Below are 21,580 nucleotides of genomic sequence, written 5' to 3'. Positions count from 1 at the left end.
ACCGTTCACATATTTAGACAATGAAATAAATCAAATAACAATACTTTAAATTTTGACAGTTATGACTGATGCATGTATATATATAAAGTTTTATCCAATAACAAATAATTAAATGTAAATACACCATCATGTCGTTACAGAAAAGAAAGGTAAATATACTTCAAATATACGTGGAATATCATTATTGGTTTTCGATGATGCTGAAACTCCACCAGCTTTGAGTTATTGAAATCCCTTTATTTTGAATATACAGTTACGGATTGGAACTATTTCCATCTACGGATGGACGCATAACCGATTATGGCCGTATACGATGCAAGATGGATGGCTCCACCGTGGGTAAGTACTAATACGAGTAGTACACTAGTATCGATGTTTTATTCAATCCTTCATATTCCCTTACTTTACCATTTGGCATGCTAAAACATTAGGATTATCTAAAGTTGTCATTACATCACCCTCATATCTAAAATGTTACAACTAGATAGCATAAAACGCGACCTGGCATAAGTAGCCAGCGAATTGTTCCATAGATTTTTTTCGAATTGTCGACCTAAAAGGCAGACAGAAATTAAAGATATCTTATTTAAGGCCAAACAGAAAAGATGCATTAGAGCGCGTAAATACAGAGTTTGGCTCTTAAAAATCTACAGAGAAAAAAAACCCAACTGTGACAAGGACGCGGCGTCAGTGAGATGTACGTGTATGTAGCAACCTGATTAGATCACATCATCAAAAATTTATACTGCAATGGTGTTGTCGGAATACACCTACCACATATAGTTTTATTTTGTATTCGTCACTATCACTACAGGAAAACAGCTGTATTTTAGAATTTTAGCACGTGCACCGAATCGACTTATCTACTTCTGAGGCAAAACATGCGTCTTTAATATGTTGTTTTTAATAAATGTTATAACATAAAAATACTTATCAGCTGTAATTGTGGCCAGGGAACAAAAGAGCAAAAAATGTCTGGCTCTCTCTCTCTTAACCCTCCCCAAAATACAACTTATATATTACGACATTGACCACGTGTTTCTTTATATTCAATGCAAATGTTTTTGTTCACATTGAAATCATATACATATGTTATATTTCTAGGCAACCTGAACATCAGTCTTCTTATAACCGAATTCGGAAGGTAAGATTGACGTAATTCACTGTGCAGCACAATAGTAACAACTTGTGTCATGTATACATGCTAAAATACGTCAGACGTTTTCTATGTCATCTGGCTGTCATTAATGTCAGGTTTTCGCGCCAGTGTTAAAAGTTTATTTCATACGAATACAATGTATCAACAAACTACATAAGGCTTGAATTTTAAATGTATTTCTTTCATGTTCAAAATGACATTTAACTGCAACGAGTAATGACATGTATAACCGACTTTCATCTTGTTAATGAAAAATGTGTTTTTCAATTTTATTATCAGGACTGCTACCGACTTGGACACCAGACACATAAGTGCAGGGAACGTCATATATATGATCCAGACCTACGCTGGTATGTCCCCCTTCACACTAAATGACTTTACACCTTTTGCCATGTGTTAGTCTTGTCACATCCATGAGAACCCGTAGTTGTTTGTAGTTTCACTTAGCCAGATTTCAGTATACATTGACATGTTTATGGGTGATTTAAAAGTTTAGAGGCTAGGGAAATGACATACCATTTTTTTGTTATTTGATGAACCTTAACGTATGTTTAATCGGATAATATCATAAATGCTTCTAGGAGACAAAACCGAACTGCTTCTCGGATCAAAATACAATGTACGTGATAGATACCCTGTAACGTTATATTAATTCTTTCGTCATTATTTCCAAATGCAAATCACCGAACTTCCGTAGTCGTGGTGAAAAACAATTACATTTCATCGAGTGAGATGGATATTTTTCACGAGTGCGAAGCAAGAGTGACAAATATCAGCTTCCATCTCTCGAGATGAAATATTACAGGTATTCATCAAATAACAAGGAACATTGTATTAATGATATTTGTTTTCTCACTTTTATTTACAGAAGTCTGTCACTACTAGTTCCGCCAAAGGTTATTTCGCCACTCAATTATACAGAGTTATTTGCCCTTGCGATTATATATTACGTCGTATTTGTTAGCATAACTTCATATTTCTACACAAAAATATGACGTCATTTTTGTGCACAAATTACATTATAATGACGTACCAATCACCATGATATTTTCACTGATAATGCTTCATTTCGATTGGTCGAAAACGAGTGGAAATATCAAAATTGATATTTTCACTGGAAAGAAGTATATCGCGTTTATTTTCACCGTAAAACCTTATATTTCACTGGGAAAAAGTGTAAAAAAAATATGTTACCTAACAAGTGTAACAAAATATTCAAACAAAATAACTGTCCGAGTAATTGTTAATTGCTGTCCGAGTAATTGTAAAGGAAACACTGTTTTCACAAGTAACTATCCAAACATTTTCAGACCAAACATCATCTTAAACAATAGTCAATTATTAATTCTTGAAGTTATATTTTCGTATATGTCATCTTCTATGACATTTTTTCTGCAGTGTTACCTTTTAGTCTGAAATGAAATGTGTGTATATAAATTAAAATTGTAGCATAAGATAACGGTGTGTATTTCTTAATGCATTCATGTATGTTATAGTTATTGAAAGCATCACAGCACCTACCGGTAGTATCAATGGGGGAGCAAACATCACAATCAAAGGGAGGAACTTCGATCAAACGAAGTCGCCTGTCAGCATTGAAGTTGGAGGTACGATTCTTTTTAAATTAGAATTATTTTTATTGTATAGTATAAACGTGCGTATTCTAACACTATTTGCACCAGAATTTTTATTGTCAAAATTCAACAACGAGGACTAGGCACAAGTTTTCACAAGTTAGAAAGCCAAATATTTTGAGCTGAAATATGATTCTTTAATTTGAAGTATGCTGTTAGCACAGCAGTAATTGCGCGCGCAGGTGTTATTCCGAGGTAATAATATCATTGTGTCTTTTGCTTCAAAACATTGAACAAATAGCGCTATCCGCATAAGTAAAATCAATTAAAATGAGTACGCTAACCTGTTCAATATCACATTTGTGTTAAAATCTGATTGCACAGAAATCTTAAGTACATTTACAGTAGTTTCTGCTAGATTTTTACCATGCAAGCAACCCTGTTTGGCGTCTTGATTTTATGGATAGATGTGTTTCTTTCCTAAATCATTATTTTATTTTTTTTTATTTTTTTTTTCAGAAACCAGTTGTCTGTCGCCAATCTACCATAACAGTACTCACATTACATGTGTAACTCCACCGAAACCTTCGGCACCAAAGGCCAAATACCAAGGTGAGAATAAGAAAATATTCTGAAAAATGAAAGTTGTTTTGTTTTCTCTGAATGAATGCAAATTTGAACACAAAAGGTGTAAATAGGTAATTTTCATTTTCATGCTTATTATGACAACCACTGAGAGAAACTGAAACTAGTTTTTACGTCTGTGTTTTTACACACAATGGTACCACTGCGCATGTCCCGTAATATATACGGTTAATTTTCTAGATACTAGTCATGAACAATACACTGAATCAAATATACCTGCAATGCCTGCAATGCGGACTGGATCTAGGATTTTGTTTATTCTAAAACACCCTGACATTATTCCGGGTAATCCGGCTTCAACGCATCTTCGAAACCTAGTACGCTCTTAAATATGAAAACAGACGACAGTTAACCGCAACTTATCTAACACATTTCTAAGTAGATAGCATCATTATTAGGTGGGCGTGGCGTAACTACTGAGAAATGGACCCAGACTACGAAATCAGACTTAGGAGAGGTACACAGCCTGGATAGCAGCGCCAGTGACTATGAAAGAGCAACCCAAGAATATATGATTTACAAAGGCAATACTGCAACAACCAACGAGCACGTTGTGAAGCTGTCTACGTTTTACCATGTACAGCAAGATGGTGCTCACCGTTTTGCAATAACGGTGGCTGGCGCAGCCGAGGTATACATAGACCAAAGTGGAACAGAAATTGACCCAGTAAGTATAATGTTATATTTGTTAGACGGTGTTCAGCCAAACGTTTATATAGTTAGAATAGTGCTTTTGAAATCAATTGACCAATACGACCCAAAGGCATCCCGATATTATACGCGTGGTTAAACAATTTATGACTAAACTTTCAGTTTGAAAAGTAAAATGGGTGGTAATTAGACTATATTCAACCTTGATGATATGCGTGGTTTTACAATAACATTCGAGCTATATAAACATGTTGACACGTACTAATAGTTTTAGCATTGACTTATTTGACCATAAGGTAAATGATTTCTTGACGTTTCATATGAATTCTATTTTCTGGTTTTTTTTAACAAAGACTACCTCCGTGGTCAAATGCTATGGAACATGTAACCGATATCAAAGGCAATCAGACCCATACAACTTCGTCAGAGGCCAGATGTAAGTATCACGAATAAAACGTAGTATCTTTCGGTGCCAGACTTAGGTTAGTCGAGATAACAAGGCTTTCACAACTCATCCCGACTTTCCGTATCAAGCACATTATATCCATAGTCTAGATTTCAAATACATATCACTGTCTGCTTGCGTCCTTCTATTTATAACTTAGTGTTCTCTTAATTAAGATTTTCTCCTGGTAGCATGTATGTCCTGTCATAATTGGAAAGATTACCCAACGGATGTTAGGGAAACGGTACCTGTTTTTACTGGATATGGAAGAGACAGCTCACACGCGGCGCTAGATTAATTGAATCTTAAATGGGCCTGTCAGGTGGACAGATATATCTCAACCCGAGTGAAAGATTTTTTGAAAGATCAATACATGACTGTGGCGACCACTGTCGACTATATAGATTTTGATGCATAACAATGTTTTTGTTAAAATATGGGAATAATCAAACATGGCATATTTGTTTGGTGTACAGCAATACTCCCTCGTGAAAGATTTTGGCTGTTAATCTACGTCATGTCGTGAGTTATCTATCCATACAACATCTTTCATTCGTATTGATATATCCCTGACAGTTTAAGCAGTAGCCTGGTATTCTACCAAAACCAAGCCACTGTTGACATTTTTTATCAGTAGTTAGATTTTAATTAAACATGGCTCCTCCCTCCTGTATGCTGTAGAAGTATCGCATCACACCAGTAGATTGTCTAAATATACTGAAAGTCAGTTTTTTGTTTCTATTTTAGAATCTATGTGGTAATGGTTTGCAATGTATATAACGGGTCAAATTGTGGCTTAATGATTAAGCGTTCAACTGCCAACCTGCGTGGAGACTCCACCGGGGATGTTGACCAAGAGACCCAGGCCGTAATTATCACCTCAAACGAGACGGCAAACATCCAGGTAAGAAAAAACATGAAAACTTGTTCGAATATGTACTCTGTGCCTATCTAATCGCACTAATTCAAGTAAAGCGCTAAAACTTGTCCAAACTGTGATTTAGTATATAAAAAATACTTTAGAGAGCATGTTAGTTTGACGTAATAAACAGGTTCCAATATTCCATTGTGATATGTTTCAATGTGATTTATTGACTATTTAACATCTTATTTTCCAGGAAAAAATAATTGCACTCTGAAAATATAGAACTGCAATGTATTATAATCAGTTCCAATAGATTATTGTTAACTTATAAGTTTATGAAAAACGATAAACGTGAATTAAATATTGTGCTAGTAATGCGATACCGCCTCGGAACAATATACACTTTGAGTGCACTTATTTAACTACATATCGAAAACATTTTTTTTCTATTTAGAAACTGAAATTAAGTGGGTTTGGTCAAACATCCTCAACAGCCACGGAAGTGTCTTTGAGCATCCAGAATGCTGCATCAGGAGATAGATTCCGACTAAGGATATTCGGATACTACAGCCGTAAGTCATACTTTAAATTCTAAGCTTCAAGATTCTGTATCGCGAACGGAACCTGCAATTCTGATCAATGCGCTTTATGCACTTTAGTCTTGAGATTTTCATGCTGTTTCCGATGGTAGCGATAACTAGACATGTGTTTTTTTTTAAATAACCTGCTGATTTTAACAAATACAATAAGAATGGATTGTGTAAGTAATTACTGTCCGTATATATCGGTATAAATGATTGAAAAGAAACACGACAGAAATGTACTTAATTTTTAAAATCAATTTTCAGAATGGATTAGCGCAGCTGGGGTAGCTTCAGATGTAGAGGTTATATTGAATAAAATGCCGATGTTCGAAGGCACGATTTCCGTTTCGAATGCAGCGTCACATACTGAAACCAGTCCAGTGTTTGACATTTCGTTCAACAATGATATAGGTAAGATATCAAAAGAATGAAAATGACATTGAAAGTTAACGTGATATGTCTCCACGGAATGCGTGAGCTAATCTTTGAACAGGAAACACGGACACAATTACCTGACGACATGGATCAATGCAACTTTATGTGGTTTCAAAGTCAATGACATCATCGAATGTTTGATTTCCAGTTGCCCAACCCTTGTTCTTTTCGCAGTGAAAATGTTTATTTAGAGAAAACTATCCTATCCTATTCTTGTGTATGTGAGAGAAACAGAAAAATCCATAATCTTGAGGGTTTGAAAACGAACTCCCAACTCTCTGTTTTCGCAACAGCCACGCATAGACAGATTATCTCAATCTTTCACTTAAAATACTTAATTAATAGGTCAAGAAAGCATTTTGCAAAATACTTTGATTAGTTACAGATATGAAATATCAAAAACCATTACTTTGATTATACATGAAAGATTGATAACTCGAGTACAACGCAAATGGCGTGTTTAATAGCCTTACTATAAACCAAGTTTAACGTATTTCTTATTCTCGATTTCCATTTTAACCAATTGAAGATGAACATTCGCCGAATTTGAACGGAAATTCAATTAAAATAGGTAGATATTAATTCGTAGAGAGCAACATTCCCGAATTTATATGGATTGGAAAATTCGCAAAATTAAATCGTACGTAAAAAAATTGGTTTACAACATCAGTTAATTTCAATAAGTTTTTTTTTTAATATCATTACTATGAATTGATGTGTAAATCATGCTATTTTAATGATACTGATGTCAAACCGACAACAAATGAACAGGTGGTATATTATCATTCTATACCATACTAGGAAACATACCCGTGGAGGATATTGTACCCGATACTGGAAATAGTCAAATGAGTGTAACCGTCAGGAGTGTTTCAACCGGACAAGCGGGAGGTAATGTGCTCACTCTACAACTAAAAGATGACTATCTTGTACCACCAATTACCCTCCCGCTCACAGCAGCAAAGGTAAGATCGCTGCAACAATACCTATCTGACTAATTCATGGACCTTTATTAGTTGTTTAAGTTGATCAAGATGCATTTTTGTTGAATGATAGATCAAGATTATACAAAATTATTAAATCCCGCACAATTTCCGATTTTGGAGGGTTCTTATGCCTGCTTCGATTTTATTTTTTTGTATCGTTTATAACGGGTATTGTGTGCGTTTGATTTGGTGAAATATAAAACAAACTGATGTTTTGTCATTAACTAGTTCTGTCAATTAGAAAAACAATGAATACCCATTGTTGAATTATATTTGTTATGTTTCGCTATCGATCCTAACAAAATCTTGTCATTTCAGTTGGAGTCAGCTCTTTCAACAGCTATTGGTGCCATATGTCCGAAAGACATCAACAATCAAGATGCGGCCGAAACTCAAGATGATTTTGAAGATGCAAAACTCCGGTCTTGTGGTGATAGTATTGACGCTACCGTAAAAGCCTTTTGTGGTCGAAGATCCCTTAAAAATCCTGATTGTATCGTCACGCAGACCGCAGGTTATGGACATGACCGTAAGGTAGGGATAATGTTTAGTTAATCCATTCAACCCTGAAAATTTACAATGGATTGTTCCAGGAATAGGGATAGAATAGTCTAAATGAATCCTCAGGGGTGAATGAGTTAATATGGTGTTTTGGGTTTTTAAGAATGTAGTCTCATGATAAGGGAGATAGATCATCTTTTGTTTCATGCAGACGCTTAAGTTATGACAGTGTCCCAAGCTCTTCAAGCATTTGAATGACCGCGATTTGATTAATATCCCCTTTTCTCCGGGTACTCCGGCTTTCCTCCACCACGTCCTCACATGACCCTGGCTGTTAATTGGACGTTAAACTAATAAACCAAAACCAGCTACCTCTGTCCACCTGACAAGCCGATTTAATATTCTTTTTCTCCCATACTTTAATGAAACGTTATGCAGTCACATAGAAACATTTCCAAAGCAATAACATCACAGGAACGTCGAAATGTGTCGTCGACAGTAGTCATCGCTTGTGATGATGACGTCACGTCATTTTCTAGCGCGTGTGAAATGTCTTTTCCCTACTCGGTAAAAGATGATAGAGTTACATGTATCCGTTTCCTAGCCAACGCGGGATAACTCTGTCATGTATGGAAGAAATCTTTATCTATCTAAAAAGTTAATAAATGCACTTTGTTTATTCAGGAATGGCTTTTAAATGTATAAAAATATATTTGTTTGTCCTCTACTTTTGTGTTTCTTCTTTTAAGTTGTGCTTTGCATACAAAGGGAACATGTCCAGCAATTACGAAATATTGTACAAGAGAAGTGACGGATCCAATGGCACTGTTAGGCCAGTAACTAATCTAGAAACGACTGAGAGGTAAAGATTTCAATGCTAAGATTTAGTGGATTTTCTATAGTCAAGGCTCTTTCAGTACAGGGACTTGGCACGAATTTCCAACAAACGATATATATGTATGTATAACTGTTATACTCAATATATAACTAGGTTGGAAATTCGTTCCTGTGTCACTGCATATTACTTGAAAGAATCGTATTTTAAACAAAACATTAATGTCAGAAGTTACAAAACCAAATATCTAAAGTTGTTTCATCATAAATATGTTCTATTCGTTGCTTTTAGAATGAAATTTGAATACATGTAACTTTTTCACAAACAAAGTAAAGGGAAGTAACTCCTCTACAAAAAGTCAAAGTGATGTAATCTATATGCGTATTTAGATATTGATGATGACTTCAAGATAACTAGAAATGATAAGGGTACGTGCTAAAACAATATATCGGGTACCTTAGTTGCATTCTTGCATAACTTTTGATTTAAATTTTAGAAGATTTTTTTTTACATTTTTCGTTTGGTGCGTTTGTAGTTGGGGATATACTTGTGTACTATTGAGCACATTAGTACCTGAGGACGCAACACGGGTGATGAGCGTGAAGTTTGATGGTGATTCAGGGGACACGTGGATAGATGCCGTCATGGTAACACAAGAAACAGGATTCTATGATAACGGACCTGGTATGCTATCATTAATATTGTAAGAGAAATATGGCGTGAGTCACACACAACGAAAGCTCTTTGTTATCTTCTGTGTTAATGTCAATCTTAAATGTCGGCTATTTTTCGTCGAACGACGTTTAAGTTGTCGTGGTGTGTTAACTGGAATGACGATATATGCATATAATTTGTATTGCTAAAACATAAGTATTATATTAAAGATGAATAGAACTATGCTAAGTTATATTTGTCTTGTGGATTTATACATCACAAACAATAATACGAGTCACAACATTATGAAGTGTGTCATGGATTGGATGTTTATCGGGAAGCGGTAAATACAGAATGGCATTGAATCTGTCAATCCTGAAACCAACGAGAAAAATGAAACTTTGTCTGTAATAATTTTGTACAGCACTAACATTATCATATGAATGTCATTATTTTTATGTAGAGATGTATATGCAGATAGAAATAAATCTCATAGTTTATGAAAATAAATGCTTGTCAACTCTCGGCAAACCCTGAACTTTTATAGAAACATGTTTCCTGGGTTTATGTATATATCTACTTAAAGGCCCACTACCTATATTTAACGAATTTTACTTTTTAAAATGGGAAAGTAGCACGAGATCGATAATATTTTGTAGAGTCGCAAAATTTATCACCTTATCGTTCAACCATCTACTGAAAGAACAATTAAAACAAATGAAATGTTAATTTTCATAACGCGGGTCGTCTTATGCTCCCCGCCGTCGTCCTAATTGTCGCACGTTAGTTGAATATTACTGCGCCAGACGGCAAAGCAGCTAAATCAATCTCCACACTTACGCAGGAAATCTTGCATAGGTTTGGTGCTGTTACCTCATCTTAGGCCAGCGATATGTATTTTCTTATGTTATTAATGTTTTTAAGAAACCTTTAAAATTTTGTCCGGAATGGTAGTCGGCCTTTAACATTCTGATGTAATAATATAAAGGTTTTATAAAGATGTGCTCTAAATAGCAATATATACATTCCATGTTGCATTCGCCTATATATCACTAGTATACCAAATTGTAGTATATGAGAGTATATCTGCAATTTACAGTCACAATTTGGGTGATAGATAAATAACCATGTCGCCCTAACGGGCGACATTCAATTTATCTGTCACCCAAATTGTACTCATATTGGCTATATATTACAATTTGGTAAATGTTTATTGCTTAAATCGATATATATATGGGTCTTACATACTCTATTCGGGATTCAGATGACGTGATGAGCCAAATACGCAGTCAACCAAAACTCGGAGCTGGGAATGCCCAACTAATCGGTAGTGTGACAGTGCGACAGGAATCGGACACAGACGGCAGTGAAGCTTTCCTGATAACAATTTGGCCCCAGGAATGTGGATTCAATATTCCTCAAATTCAGCCTTATGATTCAGTAAGTTTAAGTTTATCGTTTTGTTGAGTCGTGTTGGGTGACGGGGGACTTAGCGGCTAATTAAGCCTCTCAACTTTCACCTAGCCGGTTAACCCAGACTACAGATTATTTAGATAAATTAAAAAATAGAAAATATACCTCAAAACACTAAATAAAGTTGATTTTACATTTAATAATCTAATTGTTAAAAATATCATTTTTGTATTTCCTGTAACGGTCTTAAAACAATACGGGCTTTCTGATTACACAATGCGTCTTTAATTTAGATTTTTGATATTGCTATTTTGCTTGTAGGCAAAAATACAAGGCACAAGCGATGTTTTTCAAGTTGGCACAAATGCGAATCGTCAAGTCCAATGTAGCACCACACTTAGCGCCAACCCACCCGTGACCGGTTCTGTCACACTGACATTCATGGGGAAGACATTTAGTGAGTACAAAACCAAATGTATGACGAACGCGTTAACTGCACCAAACGCGTTTTATTGTACCAAAATATGGCAAATGTTCTTGGTATATTAAATTGCGGAGCGGAAACCTATTTAACTTTCTTATATATATATATATATATATATGTATAAACAGATATTTTAGACACCCCATATTGCAGATAAGACAAGATGACAGACAGAACAGTCAAGAAAATTACTTAATATGAAATATTTAGGGGAAAATAATTTGAACTTTGAATAATTAATTTTACATTAACCAACATGATTCACTTATCAAAATAAAAGAGGCTATACAGGGCCATTTTCAGCTTTTAATCTTCAGCATGAAAACATGGACCAAAACTGCTAACATACGTCAATCTTAGAATAAGCATATCAGTATTAAAAATGCTCCACCGCCGACAGATAGTATTTTTTCACTATCAAAAACAGGAGCAGACAATTTAGTATTTTTCTTGAGTTACAAAAATTACTTGCTTTACACCATTACCACCTTTGAAAAGTTTGAGCTTCTAATTCTGCGTCAAGTTAAAAATATGAAAAATAATTAATTGCATCCCGAAAAAATTCCGACGCACTATATCCATATGGATAAAGTACTGATTGCGCATGCACCAAAGGCAAAATGGAACATGTATACACACGAATGAACAGCAATTATTGTTCAAATAATGAATATCATTCATGCTCTGTCGGCGGTGGAGCATCTTTAATTCCTTGACCTAATTTGACTTACCAATAGTAATTACAGATACAGTATTATATGTTCTTGTTTGATAGGTGTGAAGGCAAATGCAACTGCAGAGCAAATCCAGCAAAGCTTTCAAGATGTCGGTGAATATGTCAGTGTTGTCCATACTGGTAACTGTTCCCAGGTGCGATGGGACATAACGTTTACCGAGAGATTGGGAAATCTGCCCGAAATGTCAGTAAGTACAACATTTACCGAGACATTGGGTGATCTGCCCGAGATATCAGTAATTATAAAATTTACTGAGGTATTGGGAGATCTGCCCGAGATATCAATGAGACAAAAATTTACCGAAAGATTGAGAGATCTGCCCAAGGTATCAGTAAGTAGAACACATACAGAAAGATTGAGAATTCTTGTCGATATATTAATGAGTACAAAAACTATATAGCCCTTATAAGTATATAATGTATATATGAAGTGGGACGTGATTATGTTGTAAGCAACGACTCATCAATGTCAGTTGAAACGACGTACTTTTGCATTTATCAATACCAACTCACAAGGGTAGGTAACACTACTATACTGTAAAATGGAATATATATAAACAAAAGCTTGGAACAGGGTTATTCTTGAAAATACACAAATGTACATTATTCCTCTCTAAGTAATAGGAATGATTCCTTTTAATCTTTGTAAAGGTGATGATTAAATATTTCCATTCATACACGCTATGTGCATAAAACGAAATACTTAACATCTTAATGTATTTCCGGGAACGTTTTTTGAACGGATTTGTTTAGGCTTTGCCTGTTATCCAATCCAATTGCTAATACATTGCATCTATGATCTATATTATAATTGTTTTGATATTTATTGTATTGTCAATCAAAAATTAGAAAATAAAAGAAAAAGAAAAGAAATAAAGATAAAAATTTATTTCCAGGCTACAAGCAATCTTCAGGGACAGGGTGTCACAATGAGCGTACAGACAGTAGTCAACGGTTCCACAAATCAAGAAGTAGGAGGAGATTTGACAAGCACTGTCAATAGCATAACACAGGTATCCTGTTACTGAACATTTGTCCATTTCATTCGATCGGGTTGACATAAGTAATGATGCATACTTTGGTCCTTCTTTCCATTCACTGATATAACATAGTAGACATAAGATCCTTTTACAATATAACACTAATGTTGTTATTTTTGTTTAGGTTACAGCCAAGATCAACAATATTCCAACAGCATGTGCTTCAGATTGTTCTTACACATTCTCTGACGCTGTTACACCTGTCGTGACTGGCATCCAGCCATTAACTGGTATATGATATATCGTTTTATTAATTAAATCAGTCTTTGACAAGATCAGTTGGAATGCATTTTTATTACTCATTACGTCACCAACTTAGACAACGAATTATTCATTCATTTATTAAATTAATATTATATGTTTATATGAAATTTCAATTGTGAGACCTTATATTTATTTGTTCTCATAATCATGGATCAATAAAATTTATGTACTTTGAAATACAGAATAGTTTACGATAATTTACGGTATACGTAGCATTATCTTTCACCTTGAATTAAACCAATTAATCATGAATTTAAATAATGTTGCATTTTGTTGATAAAACGAAATTTAAATATCACGAAGGAAAAATATATTTTATCAATTATGGACCTTTGTTGAGGTCAATATGGTGTAATATTATCCTGTTATGATAAAAAATATTGACTGAGGACGCATTAAAGCGTAATATAATAGAGAGATAATAAAAAAATGATAAAAACCTAAATAGTATGTGTTTGTTTCAGGACCTCCTGGTACTACGTTAACTGTTGTTGGCTCCGGTTTCACCTCCACTCCTATTGTCCAGACAGGAGAAGTTCTCTGTACGGTGATTTCATTCACAGCCACCCAGATCTTATGTACTGTAGGGACTGGGCCTTCAGAACCTTCTGTTGTCACAGTGAATGTTGATGGCGTCGGATTTGCTACCAAACAATCGAGTGATATGTTCACTTCTACTGCTAGTATAACATCAATATCTCCAGTCGAAGGAAGTCTTGGAGGTTAGTTCTTCATTAGCGAATATAATTTGAACTACTGTAACAGTTAGAGATTACTTGGGTCGAACAAGCTTGAATCGAATACACTGGATAGGTAAAATATTTTGTTAGGTCCTAATCGAATACTCTGGATGAGTAGGTCCCGATGATTCTAATACGATTGAACCGAATATTGCGGTATTAACGAATATCTTTTGTGGTCCAACCATTATATTCGACTTTTGTGTATATGTATTGACATGTGCTTCCGAATGACGACACGGAAAATTATTAACCTACACACTTGCTACGTCAATTCTACGTGTATATTTTACTACGTTAACATACTGTAGATATAGACTTTATTTATTTTACATTGTTTGCGAAACAAATACAACTTATACAAATCATATTCCGATGGCCCGGATGAAACCGCGCGAGGGGTCTTAGAATGGGAGGAAACCGGAGTGCCCGGAGAAAAACCCACGTGGTCGGGCAGGTGACCCCTGACCTACATACTGTAAACGGGGTTATTTACGCGAAGGAGAATTTATGTGAAAATTGCCCCCACGCGTAATATTTTGTTTCTAATTACACGAAGGTTGCTTGATCGCGAAAATTGACCCCATGCGTAATATTTTGTTTCTAATTACACGAAGGTTGCTTGATCGCGAAAATTGCCCCCACGCGTAATATTTTGTTCATGTATGGAACTGTTTTTCTTTTAAGTCTAAAACAATGATAAATAATGTTAAGGGTAAGCCGAAAGTAGCCGGTAATAGTAATTACATAGCTGGTGTATAGACAAATAATCCGCTGTTTTATGTTTGCCTCTATTCAGTCAGTCTGGTAAGAGTTATTGACATAGTATAGATAGGTTTGCCAGTAATGCATCCATACAACCCTTGATATAATTACTTAATTCATTAAGAAATAAATCAATTAATGATAATAATAAATTAATAATATATGTGAAAAAGTTTATATGAACTACAGTAAACATTTTCACTAAGGAAAGCTGTCTAATTAACCTTGACCTTTCATTGTAACCAGTCTGATGAATAACAGTTATTACATAGTATTTTACATACACATTTTATACTTTGAACTGACTATCTGATAAATGACTAATAACGACATACTTTATTTACAGGAGGAACTGACTTAACCATTGCCGGGTTTGGCTTTAGTACGTCTATGGCAGTAACAGTCGGTAACAACCCATGTACACTCGTCGGTTCTGTACAGCCTGGTCAGATTGCCTGCATCACGCCTGCTGCGGTAAGAATTTAACAATCTCTGTAACTAACAAAACGAAACAGACAGAACACGTATCGTTGTGCATTTCGGTACGCATACGTGAATCACAATAAGACTTAACCCGAAAATGAAACAAAAACAAGCCCAATTTTGTCATATTTACACAACACAGGTTTTAAGTGTTTTAAAGGTTATCTTTACTATCTTTTTAGAGTACAGCCCAGTCAGTGGATGTTGTTGTCACTAGAAACAGTGGCGCGAACATCATATCCGGACAGCAGTTTACATACCAGCAGTCTCTGACAGCTCAACTAGATTCCTTCTCCCCCTCAAGCAGTAGCGTTTCCGGTATTTTATTTTCCATTTCAAATTAATTTTACACAAAATTTCCAACCTAAAGTTTATTCAATTTTCATTCAATTTGTCAATCTTCCTGGAAATACATTGAGCCTTTTTCATCTATCTGAAATGTCAAACGTCTATGTACTTTGAAGTTAGGCATTTTGTCGAAAAAAATGACAATATACTGTATAACTGGTTATTTCGCGAGGCTGTTATTTTTTCGCGGTTTAGCGTTATATTGTTATAACCGCAACAATGTGATCTGCGAAAAAATGAGTGATTGACCAGTTATATATATTATTATAGCCGAATCATTTAATTTTAAAATCACTAATACTTAACACTCTCGTTTTTAGTTAAGATCCTGAAATTTTTGACCCGCGATATGAGCAGCTCTACGGTATTTATCGGTATAATCAGAAAAAAAAGAACTGATTATGCATTTGTCAGAAGAGGAAGTACATGCATGGAAAAGATGGAAATTGTACTTTTAGAAGTCTACATGTCTTAATATTTGATGTGGTCTATCTTTTCTTTATTACTTAGAAGAAATTATATTAAGCTTCAAAACATATAGTTCAATGCAAGGATTTGAAATATAGTAATTATTGATTAATTTAGATTTTGCCGTCGTATGTAATAGTGGAAGGAATAAATAATATTGATAAAAAATAAAAGTAGACCAAATGCCTCAATTTACTTTAAAACTAAATTTCGATATGATAAACAAAAGACCTCCCTAGCGTGTTGACTGGTTCCTTTTCATTGGTGTTCCGCCCTCCATTTACTCTATGTAGCTTCGTAAGGGTGGTAACTGAAGTTGGAGCTAATCTATCTGGAATATGTATAGTAAAATAATTTAATAATAATTGGTACCGTAGCAGAAATTCAAATAGAAGAAAATAAATTACTATTTCATAAGACTAAGGGTCTCACAGGGTAGCAATTAAGGATATTTGAATAACTAATTTATACACGTACTATATTAGTTAAAGTCAGAAACTCTTTTCCGCAAAAATTGATGTTGCTTTCTTAAATCAGGTTTATCATAGAAAACATTGAAAATTATGTATTTTGATACATTGCTTCTCTTTATAAAATGTTATTTTTAATGAGATGTAAAAAAGTCGATATAACACTCAAAGGCAAGTAAATCTAATTTTGTAAATGATACTTCTAGATTGTTAGGATAGAGTATACAGTAATCGTGAAGCATTCCAATCTGCAATCATATAGAATAACCAACACCTATATATCGTTTGTTGTTTACCTGCTTTAATTCCTAAAAACAGGTGGTGGACGCTTTACTCTAACTGGTGCCAATTTTGGATCATCCCCGCCAACCGTTCTTGTCGGCGAAATGTCTGCGACAATTATATCCAGCACCAGCACATCTATTGTTGCTGAATTTCCATCTCAAGGAGTGGGGAACTATAAGGTCAATGTCAAAGTCGGACATAACGGTTACGCAGCTGTTGGGTAGGTTTTGCGATATAAATCAAATCTGATATCTTCTCTGTACGTCTGTAAAACATGCTAATTATATAGTGCCATATATTATCAATATCATTTCATGAAATTGCTTATTCCATATACCATAATTCCGTTGTTGATGAACCTTACAGTAAATCATTTTCCTGGTTTTTTTTCATGTGTTCACGTGGTACTTCAGACCTAATGTACCAACTGCCAGCTACACTCTAAATGTAAACGCCATTTCTCAGGACAAAGGGTCGGTTTATGGAGGGACAAATATCACGGTTGTTGGCCAAGGCTTTGGTACAGAAGAATCAGCGCTGGCTGTGGATTTCGGTTCCACTTCTTGCGAAGTCATGGAGGTCACCGACTCTCGATTCATATGTCGGATGCAACAACGATTTCAAACGTTCAATCTTGACAATACAGGAGAATCAAGTAAGTTTATCACTGTAGTTTATTTACCACTCAGAACAAAGGTCGTACGGTCGTGTTTCTGTCTCAACCCTCGGCGGAACCAATGAAATGAAGAGCATTTGAATGATGAAGCAATTGTGGCTTGAATAGGTGATAGTTTGTCATGGTCAAGTCAACGATTGGGATTGTGACGTCGGAATGTTAAAAGTTTGAGTTAATCAGAATATTACCCATAGACAAATATCTGAATAACATAAGATATTTATACAAATGTAAGGCGTGCTGGATATTGTATCATAGTATCACAGTATTATTCATTTCTCTGAAATGTAGACCGTATTAATCAAAAGAATTTATTTATTCTAATATATGATATTAACATGTACTAATATTTGATATTAAAGATGCTCCTCGGCTGAAGGTGTTTTTTTCAATTTCAAAAACAGCAGCAGACGATTAAGTATTTTTCTACAGTTACAAAAGTTACTTACTTAACACCATTACCATCATTAAAAAGTTTGAGCTTCTAATTTTACTTCAAGTAAAAATATAAAAAATATTTTATTGCATCCCGAAAAAATTCCATTGCACTATAGCCTATATGGAATGATGTACTGATTGCGCATGCACCAAACGCAAAATACATTATTTCATATATTTTTGGTGTTAATTAAACATATATATATATACACGATTAAACACCAATTATTGTTCAAATGATGAATATCATGTATGCTCTGTCGACGGTGGAGCATCTTTAACATATATTTATATATAATATTCATATTTAGAAATAAATATTTCAATACAAAATTATTATTTATGTATTATTGTATAGTCAGGGCGGAAACACCGCAGTTTACAAATAGAGAATATCGTTCAACAAAAATGTTATAAAATATATAATATGGTATTGTAACCCTAATCATATACTTCAGGCATTTATGGACAAGGCTTTGCATGGAATGATCCAGACTTGACCGTTGAAGTTGGTGACAAGATTGCATTTTCCTGGACAGGAAATACCAGGGATACCCTTATTAAAGTCGTTGAGATAGATGGACCACAAGGAAACATTAAGAACAGCGGCTGGGACAGTGGCTCTCCCGTTAATACCGGTTAATATATTTAATTTTATATTTACTTAGTTTCTGAAATATTTCTCGATATTTTGTGAAATAAGCACGTTTTTAATAGATTGTATGACAGTGGATGGTCAAAACAATCGTTTTGCTAGTTAAGCGTCGCATAACTGTATTAAATTTTGACATCACCGATATCACACTTTGGTTTGCTAATTGATATTCTGAAAAAAATATTTGATGTATGAATGTATTACTATAGTATAATGTACTTTAAAGACATTTATATTGGATAAGAATTCTATAAATACATTTCCAGGATCGTATCGTGTCAGAGTGCCTGCAGTTGGAGTATATTTCTACAGGGGCATTGCCACCAGCAGTACCTCAGATTCACAGATCGTGTATGAAGGAAGGATAACCGCGTCACTAAAACCACAAACAACGGAAGCTATGACAGTATTAGTCAATAACTTCGAGGCAACATACAACCCACAATCAGGTAATGCTAGATAACATTCCAACTAACATTGCAGTAACAAAACAGTTAAAAAAATAATGATATTTGAGGCCACAAATGTTTAATTTTATCGGGGAGTGAAGCCAATTTCGTTTCGAATAAACGTACGATTCCATTGATTTCCATTTGGTAAATTGAACATGGAAATATTATTCAATTACAATTAAGTAATACATTCACATTCTTTGCAATCAAGTGGTCATTTCAATTTTAAATACACTGTTGTTTTGTTCTTGAAGTTTTTTGGAAGGGCATGATTGAGATAAAGATTTTGTACCATAGAAAACGTATTGCTTCGTATATTTGTACCATAAACATCATCATTTTGTGTGAAGTAAGAAATATGAAAAAAAAATTAATGTAATCATTCATAATGATGTGGAGAATTTTTTTCATTTATTTGAAATAGGTGTGGCCATACAAGATGATGCCCAAGGCTGTGGCAAAATGATGTCATCAAGGTCAGGTTGTAATATGGATCCGATCCCTACTGGAAGTTCTGATAGATTTAGCTTTACATTTACCGACTGCTATTCAGGGGAGGTAACTGAGATGACTTTAGAGAGAGACATTCTTACCTTACAGGGAAGCGGATGGAGTAGCGAACTTTGTCAGAATTACATCTTTGTTGGTGAACATAGATGTAATGTCGAAACATATTCTACAAACGAAATCAGATGTCAGATTGAAACATCGAGCCCTACAGAAATGCAGGTATATAAAAGAAGATGTTGTTTTGTTAATATTTATGTTTATGTACAAATTTATCTCTTTGATAAATCGGTTTCTTTTCATTAAAACGTTGAGATATTGACAAGGTATATCGCTATAGATTTTTTTAGTCAATATTTCTAAATCTAAAATTAAAATGTCATGATATAACAACAATACATATAAATATAACAAGTTTTTTTTCTGTAATTTTAAGGCATAAGAAAGCATGTTACAGTACATGTATTCAAATATTTGGGCATCTTGCTTTATAATAATACGGAAAAAGTTTATATGGTAATAAACTATTAAAGTGAGAAAAAAATTCTAAAGGGCAATAAAGGAAAAAGCGAAAAAAGTTAAATTCAATTCGCAATAAAATATACATATAAAATTTGCCGAGAGGAAACAACCGTTTGGGAAAACATTAGCATTACAGTTTAGAGAATTAAGTATAACTGAATTTTTTCATGGATCACTCTATCAATGTAGGTCTCAATGTGGCATGATCTATCTGTAATTGTCGCCGGCCGTGGGGAATCCATTCTTAACCTTAGAGAATCGAGATGTGTTCCTCAACCATTTGTTGATACGATTGGTCCTAGCACAGTTTCCTCGGAGGGTGGAGCCACTATGAGACTCAGTGGAGTTGGGCTTTCAAATACATATGTTACTGTGGACGGATACAGACAATCTCTGACACACCAATCTTACACAGATATACAATTTACTGCACAAAGTGGCTCTTCTGGCACCACAAAGACAGTTGAAGTTTATACAAATGCTGGAACTTCAGTTGATTGTACAAACTGTCAGTTTCTTTACAACCAAAACGTGCAAGCTCTAACCATCCAACCAACCAGTGTAGACGGATCCCAAAGTACGACATTCACTATTATAGGACAAGGTTTCAATTCCTTGGATTCTGTGGGTATTGCAGTGAAATTTGGATCAACACTTTGTGGAAATGTGCAGGTTGAAAGTGATACAGAAATTCAATGCGAAATTGCGAATCTTCCAATTGGCCAACATGCTTTGGAAATAAAATCTCCGAACTATGGGATCTTAAAAAGCAATGGCAATGCTGTAGATGGCGTCGATAAACTAACTACACTTAATCCGGCACAAGGTAGCCTTAAAGGAAACACCAGTGTAACTATTACCGGAAATGGATTCATTGATGGACAATCGAGCGTTACTATCGGTGGCAATCCCTGTGACGTATCAATGACAGATTTGACAACAATTACATGTTGGACCCGAGCAGTGACAGCAAGTGGCACACAGCAGCTCGCAGTTACCGTTGGTGATGTAACATATCGTGACTCTTTGAACTTTGAGTTCGCTACAAGTGCAACACCCGTAATTACGGCAGTAAGTCCGTCTTCTGGACCATTTGGTACGGATATAACCATAACTGGAACTGGTTTTTCTACAGAAAACTTAGAAAACAGTGTATTTATAAGTAATACACCCTGTGCCGTCAAATCATATTCTGCAACTAGTATCGTGTGCACAACTGGTCAGCGTTCGACTGGACAATTTCCGGTCGCTGTATACAGAAATGGTCAAGGCAAAGCCGATGGAGATTTCAGTTTCACATATGCATTCACGGCGTCTTCCATTTCACCGAATTCAGGTACACTAAATATCTATTTGATAATAATGAATTAATATGTAATCTACCTTCTTATTCAGATTTGTTCTCCACGTAAATCGTTCATATGTATTTTATAGAAACTTTTCCCATGTTTTCCCCATTTGTATCATAATCATGATTGGTATCATAATTATGATTGCAGT

General features: G+C 34.8%; 1 protein-coding gene across 1 annotated transcript in view; it reads left to right on the top strand.

Annotated features, from left to right (window-relative positions):
* LOC138317562 (fibrocystin-L-like) overlaps positions 1–21,580 on the top strand; it is a 74,624-nt gene that overhangs the window by 10,844 nt on the left and 42,200 nt on the right. The window contains exons 8-35 of the mRNA XM_069259325.1: positions 254–339; positions 1,105–1,144; positions 1,439–1,509; positions 2,656–2,766; positions 3,253–3,345; positions 3,777–4,045; positions 4,383–4,465; positions 5,222–5,378; positions 5,794–5,911; positions 6,188–6,334; positions 7,160–7,323; positions 7,663–7,878; positions 8,595–8,707; positions 9,216–9,364; positions 10,599–10,774; positions 11,069–11,204; positions 12,007–12,155; positions 12,864–12,980; positions 13,132–13,237; positions 13,736–13,993; positions 15,123–15,250; positions 15,442–15,577; positions 16,864–17,050; positions 17,244–17,485; positions 18,403–18,582; positions 18,866–19,048; positions 19,476–19,780; positions 20,270–21,416. Of these exons, the coding sequence (XP_069115426.1) occupies positions 254–339; positions 1,105–1,144; positions 1,439–1,509; positions 2,656–2,766; positions 3,253–3,345; positions 3,777–4,045; positions 4,383–4,465; positions 5,222–5,378; positions 5,794–5,911; positions 6,188–6,334; positions 7,160–7,323; positions 7,663–7,878; positions 8,595–8,707; positions 9,216–9,364; positions 10,599–10,774; positions 11,069–11,204; positions 12,007–12,155; positions 12,864–12,980; positions 13,132–13,237; positions 13,736–13,993; positions 15,123–15,250; positions 15,442–15,577; positions 16,864–17,050; positions 17,244–17,485; positions 18,403–18,582; positions 18,866–19,048; positions 19,476–19,780; positions 20,270–21,416 (5,267 nt within the window). The remainder of the gene's footprint in view (positions 1–253; positions 340–1,104; positions 1,145–1,438; positions 1,510–2,655; positions 2,767–3,252; positions 3,346–3,776; positions 4,046–4,382; positions 4,466–5,221; positions 5,379–5,793; positions 5,912–6,187; positions 6,335–7,159; positions 7,324–7,662; positions 7,879–8,594; positions 8,708–9,215; positions 9,365–10,598; positions 10,775–11,068; positions 11,205–12,006; positions 12,156–12,863; positions 12,981–13,131; positions 13,238–13,735; positions 13,994–15,122; positions 15,251–15,441; positions 15,578–16,863; positions 17,051–17,243; positions 17,486–18,402; positions 18,583–18,865; positions 19,049–19,475; positions 19,781–20,269; positions 21,417–21,580) is intronic.

This window comes from Argopecten irradians, chromosome 3 (assembly GCF_041381155.1).
Source record: "Argopecten irradians isolate NY chromosome 3, Ai_NY, whole genome shotgun sequence".
Taxonomy (NCBI): Eukaryota; Metazoa; Mollusca; class Bivalvia; order Pectinida; family Pectinidae; genus Argopecten; species Argopecten irradians.
This window is presented reverse-complemented; position numbering and strand designations above follow the sequence as displayed.